The sequence below is a fragment of the Aplysia californica genome, unplaced genomic scaffold, assembly GCF_000002075.1.
Source record: "Aplysia californica isolate F4 #8 unplaced genomic scaffold, AplCal3.0 scaffold00054, whole genome shotgun sequence".
NCBI lineage: Eukaryota > Metazoa > Mollusca > Gastropoda > Aplysiida > Aplysiidae > Aplysia > Aplysia californica.
Window position 1 is genome coordinate 1,495,585 of NW_004797324.1, and position 12,891 is coordinate 1,508,475.

The following is a 12,891-nucleotide window of genomic DNA, read 5'->3' on the forward strand; positions in this document are numbered from 1 at the left end:
CTCTCTCTCTCTCTCTCTTTCTCTCTCTCTCCTTTTCTCTCTCTCCTTTTCTCTCTCTCTTCTCTCTCCCCCCACCCCTTCTCTCTCTCTTTCTCTCTCTCTTTCTCTCTCTCTCTTTCTCTCTCTCTCTCTCTCTCTCTCTCTCTCTCTCTCTCTCTCTCTCCCTCTCTGTGTCGCATGAGCAGATATTATTATGTGCAAGCCTTGCGTGCATGCTGCGTGGGTATCAGTTATGAAACTGCTTTGTTCCTCTGCTACTGTAAGGTGTTCACACAAAGATCTGAATAAGCGCACATTTTGTGTCATCACCGTATTATTTTTATCGTGTATGAGGTGGGGGTTTTTATCTTTCTCCTTCTGAATTGTTGCTGTTATTTATCTATATACCTTTATAAATAACAGAACATGTTTTCTGGAACACTAACGCTTTCCTTTTATATTGAACTTTCCACTGTCTTTTATCTTTTAGTATGCCTAAGTTAGGAGAGCGTGCATGCTGTTGGACTACTAGAATTGTGTGTTTCAAACATAGACTTGTACTCCTCAACTGTTCACGGTCATGGCGGCCGCTTTTTACTCTCTGTGTAAATTTATTTTTTTTAAACTGCTGGGAAGTGTGCACACCATTGGCAGTGCCATTTCTCCAAATGAAGTTTTAAAAAAAATACAAATCTCGCTAAAGTCGAGTGCTCAGGACGTCTGTTCCCCCTTGCACTTCATATAGCACATCCTGAGTCAAATAGAACGCTCCATACTGAACAGGAAATTCATCAGAGTGCACGATCTAGGATGTTATAAGTCTATGGTTTCTTAAGTTGATATTAATTTTGTTTGTTTTGATTCATTTTGAACTGAAATGTAGTCATGAGAGACGTAGCCACATTATCACTATGAACATGTCTTTTTTTTCTTTTTTTTTTTTTTTTGCTGCGGCCAATAATGAATGATTTACTCTTATAATATTGTGATTGTCGTATATTATTGTATCGCAAATTTGGCAATCATAATCGTATTGTTCCTTGTACAATTTTGTGATTTCTTTTCCTTTCCCTGTGAGGTGAAAATTTCTTCCCTTTTGCCAAAATATCTGTGCCGATAAAATTGAGCCGAAGTACCTGCTGCTGTGCTAGGCCTCTCCTGGCTTTTCAATTACACCATAATCATAGCGTGCAAAACTGAAACTTTCTATCAAAATATGTATATCAATGGTTCTTAACCTGGGTTCCATCGAATCCTAAGGGTTCGGCCAGTTTGTGTTTAGTTCTGCGAATGCACGTGTCATGTAAAATTCGCAAGGTTCAGTGTGGCTTCTTTTTTTTAAAAGGTCCAGTTGAGGGGAAATAACTTATACCATTTTTACACAATTAAAGGGAAATAACTAGTGTAAAAGTTATTTATTAGTGTAAAATCCGATGAGCTATCTGCTTTCAACGCGCACAAGTTATTTGATCAAGAATTTGTACTATTACCATTGTTTACCAATGCTTTTCAACGTCATTCTATTAATGTGTAATGTATAGCATGAGAATACAATCGAGTTACATGTACCGGAGTTGTCAATCCTTCTCAGTGATTTCATTCAAAACACGTTACGCCAAGCCTTTCATCATCATATATTATTTTTTATAAGCCTTTCATCCCATGTCTATCATGAACAGGGGACCCGACTCAAGTTGTCTACCCTCAACAGAATTGCTGTTGTTTTTCCCCCCAGTTAAATGGCTTCGTGTGACTTTTGTCTTTTTCATTATGTATCAAGATCTACGTTTTTGTTTGATTATTCCCGCGTTTGTAGCGATAATAACTCTTTTTCATAACATCACTTTAAGCCACGTACAAGCAATTTATTAGGGGCTCTTTATGGTCTCACATCAAGACTGACAGAAGCTGCGGGAACATATTATTTGCCTCCAGGGCAGAATTTAGATGCCAGAATGTAGAAGTTTGTTTTGCTTTTTTGTGGGTTTTTGTTGTTGTTGTTGTTGTTGTTGTTGTTGTTGTTGTTGTTGTTGTTGTTGTTGTTGTTGTTGTTTGAGTAGATTTTCTGGTGTTTTTTTAATGTAGATTCTTTTTTTGTTATCTTTATTTTAGTGGCGGGAGGGGTATTTGTTTATTTGTTTCTTTGTTTTGTTTTGTCTTATTTTTTTATTGATTTCAACAAACATGTTTCATTTTAAATTTTATTTTAAGTGCCAGTTTTCGTTATAGTGTATTTTAGTTAATGATGGGGCGGGGGGTGTTTGTTTTTTATTTTGGTTTGGTTGTTGTACTGTTATTGGGGCTTTTTTTTAGGGGGGAGGGGTTTGTTGGGGTTTTATTTGTCTTTTGTTTGTCGTGGGGTTTTTTTTTAGTGAGGGGGGGGGGTCGTTAAGCTGACATTGTATTGCAAACTGTCCGAGCACAGCATCTCAGGCTCTCATTAACACGACCCAGTTAATGGATGAAAGAAATCACATTGTGCAACCAAAGTAGATTGTCTTGTGCGGACAGCAATAAACACACACGTACGCGTGTGCATACTCACACACACAGGCGGGTTTATAGTGTATTCCAACCAACACGCACGCGTGCTGGTTTATTTCAACTTACACACAGATTTATTCTTAACCGTTCCCAGACCCACTAGTTGTTTATATATATATATATATATATATATATATATATATATATATATATATATATATATATATATATATATATATATATATATATACAGCAACATAAGAGCAGTGGCGTGCACATACAGTAATAATCTTAACACATTGTGATATCGCTGATTTCGTTGAAAAAAATGTCAGCTTTTTTTGTGATATTTCAGGAAGAAATAAACCCAGATTTCGACATTTATGTATTTGAAGCTCGTAAGACAACTTTCATTCTAATTATGTGTATAAAGTTGCTTGTATTTCCGTATCCTCAATGCTCTTTCTTACCTTGTGAATACCTGTATAAGTTTCCTTTACAAGTACATATTTTAATACTGTGAAAGGCATGTATTCCATTGTTGCAATATGTTTTAGTGTTATTTCAGGAATGTGATTTTGTCCCATTGTTTATGTCACTGCGATAACGGAGCCACATATTACTCAAAAAGACGATAAAAACAGATGTGAGTGGTGTTTTGTACTCCCTCCCTTTTTTCATCGTCACTTGTAACAAAACTCTCACCAATGTCCCTTTTTACTATGATAAGAAACGTTAAACCTATGCTTGAAAAATTGTTAGCAGAATTGCATGACTATCTGTTTTAATAAAACGACAGGTTTGGAGAAGGGTCCATTAGGAGGCAAAAGTCCGTTTTCATACTCCGATCCCTTGACAATAAAAGAGATGAGTATGTCTATTTGTGAGTTTTGCGTCACTGTATGAGAATTTTGTCTGGTTACTAGATGTATGATACAAGTAGACTCCTGGCGTCCAAGCTATGTGCCATTCATAGGCAGACGATCCCTTTAAACGTTGCTAGATACTCGAAAAGCCAAGAGTAAATACAATAAATACGGGTTGTTAATTTGTCTCCATCAGAGGGAAGTACAAAATTATTGATACCATATTTGTTTCCGAAGCAGACGCCCAAAGCCGGATGTAAAAACACAACCTATATGTGCATAACATGTTCCCAAACCTTAAAGTTTGTGTCTTGCGTAGGTCCTACCTTCTAAACATTCCTGGAGTATATACCTGTCAATTACCTTGCATTTTTCCAAGACTAAATAACCCCGAAATTATTTTTAGTATCACATCGCTGGCTAGTTGCTCTGATGTACTAAGCCCATTTAAAAAAATGTTTTTCCTATATTTATAAACAGCTGTATCAGATGCATGTGTTCGAGGAAAATGTTAACGAAGTTCAAATTCTCAACATTTGGAGAAATTGCAAGAGCAGATACATTATGTAGGTACAATTTTCGAAAGAATAAAAGTTGTTTCTTATCTCTTCTGGTAATTCAACTTTCTGGGCTTAAAACAGATGAACAGCTTGCCGGCGATGTGTCAGTTCGTGTGTCTTGACCTTATTGAAATAAATACTGCCACAAGAAGAAGAAATTTGAAAGAGTTGACAAAGGATATAACTAAGGTTTCGCGAACATTCTCAAACTCTTTTTTTTTTAATTAGCTTTTTATTTATCTGTGAAAAATTAATCCCATGTTAACATATTTTTGCGACGAAAGTACTGAAGAGTATGTCTGTATGGGTAATGGAAACAGACATATATTAGCTGAGTTATTTTTTTCTCAACCTTGTTTTTAGAAACATTTGACTCGCGCGTGTCTGTGAGATGGGTCTAACGTCTACTCATAGGCTTAATTCATAGTATACTAGACCGTGCACTTTCAAGCTGCCGTGCTTTGCTCGATATTAAAAACTTCAGTAAGAATTGTGCCCCAAAGTAGCCCAAACGAAAAACAAAAAATCCCTCTCACTATGGTCGATTGCTTGCGGCACCTTTTCTCCCTTGCTTTTCACCTGTCCAAATTGAGTCAAATGACGCTCTCCCTAGTGAACCGGAACTACGCCATGGTGCACAGTTGTAACATATCTACAAGTCTAAGGTCCTTGGATTGTCTAAATTAACTTCCTTGACTCTAATCTTTTAGCTGCTACTTCTTTTTTTTCGTTGTTGTTGTTGTTGTTCTACAGTTAACATTGTTCAGGCTTCAGTACAACATTGCCCCCATCTCCTAGAATATCTAAATTGGGTCTATGAGGGTGTAAAATGTATTTACATTAAATAAAAAGATGGAAACAACATTGCCTACCAGCTTCCACTAAACATGAAGGCATATTTCAGAGCTGGAGACAACGGTTTCCCCTATTGCTGCTTGTAGCTGCACTTCTTATCAGTACAGAGATTACAGATCCATCAGGCCAAGTCCAGTGGTATCTACCAGCGCTGGTAGCCCAGAAGCAGAAGTAACGGAAAGATCTTTGGTGAGAACAGCGGACAAGACAAAAAAAGATTCCATCAATTCTGGAGACGTTGACAGAAGATAAGATCCTGCCCATGTTCGTCACCCTTTTCTTGCCGCTGTTGTGGGAGATGGCAGGTTGGGAAGTCACCGGCTAAAGGTCCACGAGATGAAGATGTCAATAAAAGGTTAGACAAGGCGATTGGTTTCTTCCTCTTGTTTAGAAATGTTTATCTCCAGATTGCCAGGAGGAATGCTTTTTTTCGTTACTTTGATCGATTTGTTTGCTCATTGGGCTTGTTCTTCACTTCGTCAAACTAGAGAACTTGCAATAAATGGACTTAACCTTCTAGTCAAAGGACGTGGTTGCAAATGGTTGATTTAGACGTGCTCTAGTGCTATATATCTCAATAGAGATCTAAAGATATGTACCTTAGAACTGCACTGTATTCTTGTGTGTACTTAGACGTGGGCACTTTCATTGATGAATAGAATAGGAATTGTGATTCTGTAATAGGTAGGGTCGATAAAACTTTATAAAGATGGTCTAATTGTAATTTTATTATTATCTGTTGATCAAAACATCCCATACTTTTTGCTTTCAAAGTGTTTCAGCGAGGTTGCTTCGAACCTGTTATCCCTGTATTTGTTTTGTATTGCAGCCTATAGTCGGAATATATTTTCTCTGCAACAAGAGACTTTGGACTGATATTGAAATCTTATTGAGTTCTGGCATGAGCTTTGATCATAAATTGATGTCTCAAACGGCAATGCGTTTTTTGTTTAGCAATTTCCAGGAAATCTAACGAACTCAACGGATCCGTCATTCAAACGAAAGCAATAATGGTTTATTTAGTTTACATTCCATTAATGTTCTAACCGATTTTGTCGATGTTGTTTTCTTTCTAGACCTCAACTCTGCATGTACTAAGGTCATTTTTACCCTGTAAACACCAAATTGTTCCCTACTTCCTCCATTGTACCCTGCATGACCCTAAAGCATGGATTTTTTATGCATACAACTGATGCATGTTTTCTGCATGATTCCCATTCTCCTTTCCTCCTGAAACCGCATGTTTAGAATGCATGATTCCTTCTGCATGTGCATGGGTGTTCTGTGTTTCAATATTGCATGCAGCAATTCCATCGCCTGCGCATGGAAGCGGTTTTGTGCGCTCCAAAACACCTTTATTTCTACTTCCCCAATATATGTCAATGCATCCTGTATACTGCACGTGTTGGCGTATCCGCAATTTGCGAACTCTCATTTTTCACCTTTGCTTTTGGTAAGCATCAGCACCTACATGTTTCAATGTTTAGGTAGACGAATTTTGCACATTCATTTTGTATGTCAATGATACATTGTGATTTCTTGAAGCACTCTGCTGCCTTAAGATCGCAACAATGCCAGAGTTTGCTGTCTCGTAAGTTTCAGTTTCACAAGCTTAATCAAAGCGTATCAAGAAATCTAAAAAGCCTCATGTTCTCTATCGGGTTGTTTTTTTTTTTACATTATTCATTTTTTATATGCAGAAGCTGGAATCTGTGTACTCTGTTTGATGAATTATATCAAGCTGAGCGGGGTTTGGGGTAGGAGTGTTGGGGAGGGGGCGGAGAAAATAGTTACTGGAGAACGAAGTACTGTGAACTAGCACCTCTTTGTATATTATACTTATCTTGTATACCTTGGTTCGTGGCGTGTATGACTATCCCATCTCCATACCCAACCCTTCCCCTCTCATGTTCTACCTTATCACTTTGTCCACTTTCTTGTTCTTTTAATCAGTCCTTCTCTCTTCTTTACTTCTTTCCCTGTATGTGGGTGGTTGGTGGGTGCTAAGGTGTAATTTGCTTCTTCTTACCTATTTTAACAAGTATATTTTGTTCTTATCTCTCCTCCATCTTTTCTTTGTATATTACTCTCTAGTAATAACACTTCTAATTCTCGACACTTTAATGACCAGGGACCTATTTGAGTTGCAAGTGCCGTAAAACACTTACTAAAATTAAATCTGTCTCTTTATCATCACTATGACAACTTATCATCTTCCAACAGTGCCAATGTTTTGTTTTGTTTTCTCTGGGCCACATTCTTTTTAAGCTCCTTCCCCCGACCGTCCTCCCTTTCCTCCAAACACCCCTCCCCGCCTCCTTTTCCTCCCCCAACCCTACCTACCACAATCCTTGTTTCCTTTTTTTCTAATGCTTGGGTCCCCGTCCTCAAGTCCATCAAAAATATTGTCAACCGATCGAATTTGTGAATCATCCTTTATCCTTGAAGCAATGCAAGTTTGTCCGTGCAACAACCTTCATTTTGTGAATACCCACGGCCGTTGTCTGTGCGTCGTGACGTCTCCCCCATCCTTAAAATGGGTGTAGTGACAATATCTGTACCTATAACAGAAATAAATCAAGAGCTGAAAGATCATTGACGCATGAATAGTCTGTTATGCGAACTCGTCAGAGTGGTACGCTTATGTCAGGAAACTTGGCAAGATAATGAGGACAGAATCAGGGTATGAAGCGGTTATGTTAAGTTTATATTGCGAATGAAAATACATGTGCAATAAAGTTACTTGTTTGTAAATACTCTAAGAGAAAATCCAAAGGGGTTTTTTTCTTTCATGTAATTATATCGGGTAGAATGATGCTTTCTGTAAAAGTGGGTCAAGGAAGAGAGATGTTGGAGAAGAAAAGAGTCAAAGCAACTTCAATTTTCTGCATTTTTCGGTGTTTTTTGTCGAAATCGGCTCAAACAGCCAGAGTTGCAGCGACCATTGTAGTCAAAAGATTGGCAGGAGCAGAAGCAGTGATAACAATGGCAACAGCAGCATTATCACCACTGTCACCAATATCAGATGACCTTACACATTCCTCTTTACCATCAACACCAATGTCGATCATCCTAATAATCCTTTCCTCTTTCTCCTTCTCCTCCTTCTCCTCCTTATCATCATCAGTGTCAACACCTTCATCTTTGTCGTCGTCGTTGTCGTCACTATCATCGTCCTCTTTTTAAAAAAGAACGTTATTATAATAATAATAATCAAAAAGTGGAGAATGAATGGAGAGTCTTGAAAAATGATTGCCAGTCAGTTTTATCTAAATTTTACTGATAACAGTAATCTTGGTACTAGAACGACTCAACGTTTCGTCTTGAAAACAGCATCATATCATCTACCCAAACTTCATAAGCACCAGCAACATTACTATGACTCATCCTGTGTCCACTGTGTCTAACCACAGACCGCCGCCTATCCCGCAAGAGGAGTCACGTGAGCCTTGACCGCCTGCGTCGTTCAATGTCCCTGGAGACTTGCAAAGTGGAGAATTCGGGTGGGCGGAGCTTCGACATGTTACCTGACAGACAGGTGGGTGGAGCCAAGTTCTAGTTCTGATTTTAAAAAATGAGACACTATATTTTCCATGTACTGTATTTTATGTTTTATTTCTCTGTACGTATACACATTTTCCTGTCTGCCTGTGAGGTTGGAGGGCTACACTACTATTTTTCTTTCGCTTTGCTGTTTCGATCGATATGAGAGAGAGAGAGAGAGAGAGAGAGAGAGAGAGAGAGAGAGAGAGAGAGAGAGAGAAAGAGAGAGAGAGAGAAACTACAATTCGTTGGTTGGGAGCTCTTTAATATCACACTCTCCTTTTCTTTTTCGTTTTATCTTTGACAGACAAACAGTCTAAAAGGGCGGAGCTACAATATGCCTGAAACGATCCCGGAAGAGGAGATAGAACGCATCAGACGCGAGTCCCTGGTCCCCAGGGTCGGGCTTCTGGTGGCGGGAAGCGGGCGCAGGGAGTCGTCGGCCAAGCCGGTATCGTCTTCGTCGGAGTCCAGCGTGAAATTCACGCCTCCTCGCGACCTGCCTCCTTGTGAGGGGGGCGATCCTTCCTCGTCAGCCTCGAGTGGGGGGAAGAGTTGTTACGATCCCCTTAGCCCGGTTACCTCGACCTCCGCCAACGCCATGACGCAAGCCGGTAAATGCATCACCGTGGCAACGGTTGTCAACGGCAACTCAAGCTCTGTCGTCTGCGCTGACGACATTATGCCGGACGAGGAAGCGAGCGGGGGTCGGAGAGACGAGGGTTTGGGAGAGTCGTTCGACAGGAACTCCGAGATGAGTGACTCGAACAGTCGGACCGGGATCTTAGCTGGTGGGAGCCTGATCGAACTGCAAACACTCCGCTCAGCCAGTCCTAGCTCGCCGCTCAAGTCGGGCCAGAAACCCACCACAATCACAACCAGTGTCTTAACGTCAACCCCGCCCAAACACTCGCACCAGCACCAGCACGCACACCACACACGACGAGGAGGCAATAACAACAGCACTAGTAATAGCAGCGGCAGTGGCGGCCATCCTCCTCCTCATCATCATCATCATCATCATCGCAGCGAAAGTCCCGTGGCTGACGATGAAGACGAAGACAACGACAGCGTTGGTATGTCTTTCACGGCACGCTCGCTCTCAGACGATGATAATGTAGGTGGGGTGGACCCTCTTTCCTTCCTCTCGGAGGCACAGGCGAAGAGAGTGACTTTCATGTGACAACCACCAACTCAGAACATTCTCGGATGTACCAGCGACTTTCTGTTTTCTGACATGGGAGTGCTCAAATTACTCAAAGGCAAGACTGACTTCATCCATGTTTTGATAATTTACAGCTGACCCCTAGCCTCCCCCCCCCCCTCGCCCCGAAACCTAGCATTGACAACACACTCTATGGAACATCACAGTAACTCAAGAAAACCTGCTCTAATTACTTCATGATATTGGACAAAAGGACGAGAGCCCAGCTGTTGCTGGATCAATTACAACAACAGCACCAGTAGCAGCAACAACAACTACAACTACAACAACAACAACAACAACAACAACAACAACAACAACAATAAGAGTCTGGGTGGTTTCTTTGTCTCGTGGATACTCAGCAATCTCTTTGTCTACTCGATAATGCCGACTCTTGCGTTCTTTGAGATGATTTTGTTTGGGTTTTTTAAACTGTTTTGTGCTTGACCGACACAATTTAGATGACCGGCTGCTTCGACCTTGTTTGACAGCGTCATCATCATCGTCGCAGTGAGTCCTGTGGCCGACGATAAAGACGTACTTACCGACAGCGTCTGTATGTCTTTCTCGGAACGATACTTCCTTTCTCTCGGAGACAGTCTACAATAGTGACTTTATCGTAACTATCGAGAGGAGGAAACCAGCAACTCACAAAATACATTCTCGAACTTAGAACGAGCTCTCATCGATCGAAAGGCCCAAATTCTCATAATCAGATCGGAACCCTTCGGTCCGGTAACGGTGCTGGTACACTATACAAACAGGCCTCTGCTTTGTTTCTTCAAATCTTGAACTGAAAGTCTATTATTAGGGCCCACTTATCGCATTTCATGAGAAATCAAAAGGTGTGACCCCTGCATTGTCATGAGACACGCAATATTCGTAGCCTTCTGGTTGTCCGCTGATCCCCAAATTTCTATTAATTGGATCCCATCGCGACGAGAAAATCAAACATGTTTGATGCTGGAAGATTTGATGAATTTGTGCCTAAATGGTTGCTTTTGCCCCTCCATGATGGATAGTCGTTCCGCCCTGAAATATAACAAACCATAACAAAAAGGGATTTGAAGAAACTGTACAGTGGGCTCTGGGCCTCAGCACAAACACCACGTCAGCGAAATGGACAGGCCTTCCAGTTACGGCAGACACTTGTTCTACTAGTGATAAAATTGCCCAGAGAAAGTTTGCGAACATTCTTTTGATAATTGGGCGGATGAAGATTTGTCATTATTATCATTACTATCACCAGAGTGATTGTTACAAGTAGTTGCATTGTTTAGAGTATGCCTATTATTATTATTATTATTATTATTACTCTTACTATCTTTGCAATTATTGTTATTTTTATTTTCATTATCACTATTATTATTATTGTTTTTATTATTATTATTATTATTATTATTATTATTATTATTATTATTATTGTTATTATTATTATTATTATTATTATTATTATTATTATCATTTTATTATTATTATTATTGTTAATATTATTATATTAATATGAAATGTTGTTATTATTTTCCTCTACATCATTTCCTATCACACATACACTGGACCTGGAACTTATTTTCATTGAGTAAATTAGAACTTGTAGAAGTGAAGCAAACTGACGTTGAGCATATTGAAGTCTCAAAATAGTAATATTTTTGTGTCATATAACATATTGATACCGACTACGCGGCTGTGAATGCTGGACAATTGCTGACAATAGACAATAGAACTTTAGGCACAGAAATGAGAGTTCTTAAGAGACTGTTTGGAGAGAACGTTATGGGAAGAAAAGAAATCAAATAAAGCAACGATGAAAGAAGTCCGGGAAGGATTGCCACTGATGAAAACAATTTGGAATGGACATCTTACCCAACTGGCATCTTGCTGTCACTGGTAAAAATAGTAGATCTAGATAAACGAGGCTGAGGTTGATTAAGAAAAAGAACATAAATAGGTACAGGGAAAACGAACAGTATACTTTAATATGTTTAAGAGCATCCGAGCGCAGAAATGAATTGTCAACCATGATCTCCGAAGTCTGTTTTAGATCTACCGCTTGAACAAAAACAAAACTGATGCTTATTGGTTTATCACGAGCCTTGTGCGCTTTGACGAAGGTGACATAAATCTAGAGTGCATGTGTAAAGGTTTCCCTCAGCAGAATTATACGTGTCGATCCAAAAATAGATTCACTTAGTGGAAATAAAGACTAGATCTATCTAACACAAAAGGTAATATGCAATGAAAACTATTCAAGGCAGGTTACTTGGGGTTGTGGGTCACAGAATGGAGATCTAATGTAAATCTGAAAATGTCCCCTGGATGTAATTTAGTAGTTAGGGAAAAAGTACAAGCCAACAACTGAGGAACAACCATAAAGGGATCAGAAAAATAATTTGCTAACCCTGTTTTTGATTGACTTCATGAAAGAGGCAGATATCTCGGAGTTGGAATAATTTAGTGAAATTATGTGCAAGTTAGCTATCTGGAGAAAAAAAACATCAACAAGTAGCTTTTAGCTGAATTTGATTCGCATTGGTCTCGTGTAGCTACTACATATTCGCAGTGGGGAAAAAAATGTTATTGTTCTCACGTTTATCATAATCAAAACGGAAGGGGTTACCAAACTCAGAATTTCTCGGATCAACGCTGTCTTGCCAAGCGTTCTTCTTGCCAAGTGGAACCTGTTCACGTTCTGCGCCTCCCTTTACCCTTAGGTCCTACTTTCTTTTATACATCCATTGTGGGTGGGTGTGTGGGTGGGTGGGTGGGTGTGTGTGTGTGTGTGTGTGTGTGTTAGTGTATGTCTGCCTGTCTGTATGTAATTATGTATGTCTGTCTGCCTGACTATCTAATTTTCCCTCTTCACTAAGTGGTCGTTATTAGCTCAGTGTGTTTCTCTTTGTTGGAAAAACATAATTAGCAAGATTTGCAGCCAATATTCCTCTCCAAGTATGTTTGATCACCGCTTTGGTTGAAACAGCGAAATAAAGCAGGCAGTCTGAATAAATGACGCTACCCTGTAAGTTCATACCAGTCCTAACGCGTAGGCCTACGTAAAAACATAAAAACAAATTAAGAATTCAGCTGGGAAATGGTATAGACCTAGTAAAGTTCCCAGTTGTCCGTTTTTTATCGTTGTCTTTAGGCGGATGGCATGTGCTCTAGTGTGGTTTACTCATTCTTTCACATCAAACATTCATCATACTGATCTCTCCTCTTCTTTGTATGTTACTCTCTAGTAACAGCTCTTATCCTCGGCACTTACATTATCCACAAAACTTAATTGGAATGCAAATGCCGTAAAACAGTACTGAGACTTTTTTTTTTAACTATGTTAATGTGTCTTGTTCTATTGTTTGACTTGTTCCATTTTGTCTGTCAAATACCGGTACTATTTTTAATT

At 39.5% G+C, this 12,891-nt stretch overlaps 1 protein-coding gene across 1 annotated transcript in view; it reads left to right on the forward strand.

Annotated features, from left to right (window-relative positions):
• LOC101855406 (short transient receptor potential channel 4) overlaps window positions 1-10,841 on the forward strand; it is a gene marked incomplete in the record, with an annotated part of 381,687 nt that extends 370,846 nt beyond the window's left edge. The window contains 2 exon segments of the mRNA XM_013079509.2: window positions 8,158-8,282; window positions 8,595-10,841. Coding sequence (XP_012934963.1) covers window positions 8,158-8,282; window positions 8,595-9,470 — 1,001 coding nt within the window.
• Between the last annotated feature and the right edge of the window lie 2,050 nt (window positions 10,842-12,891).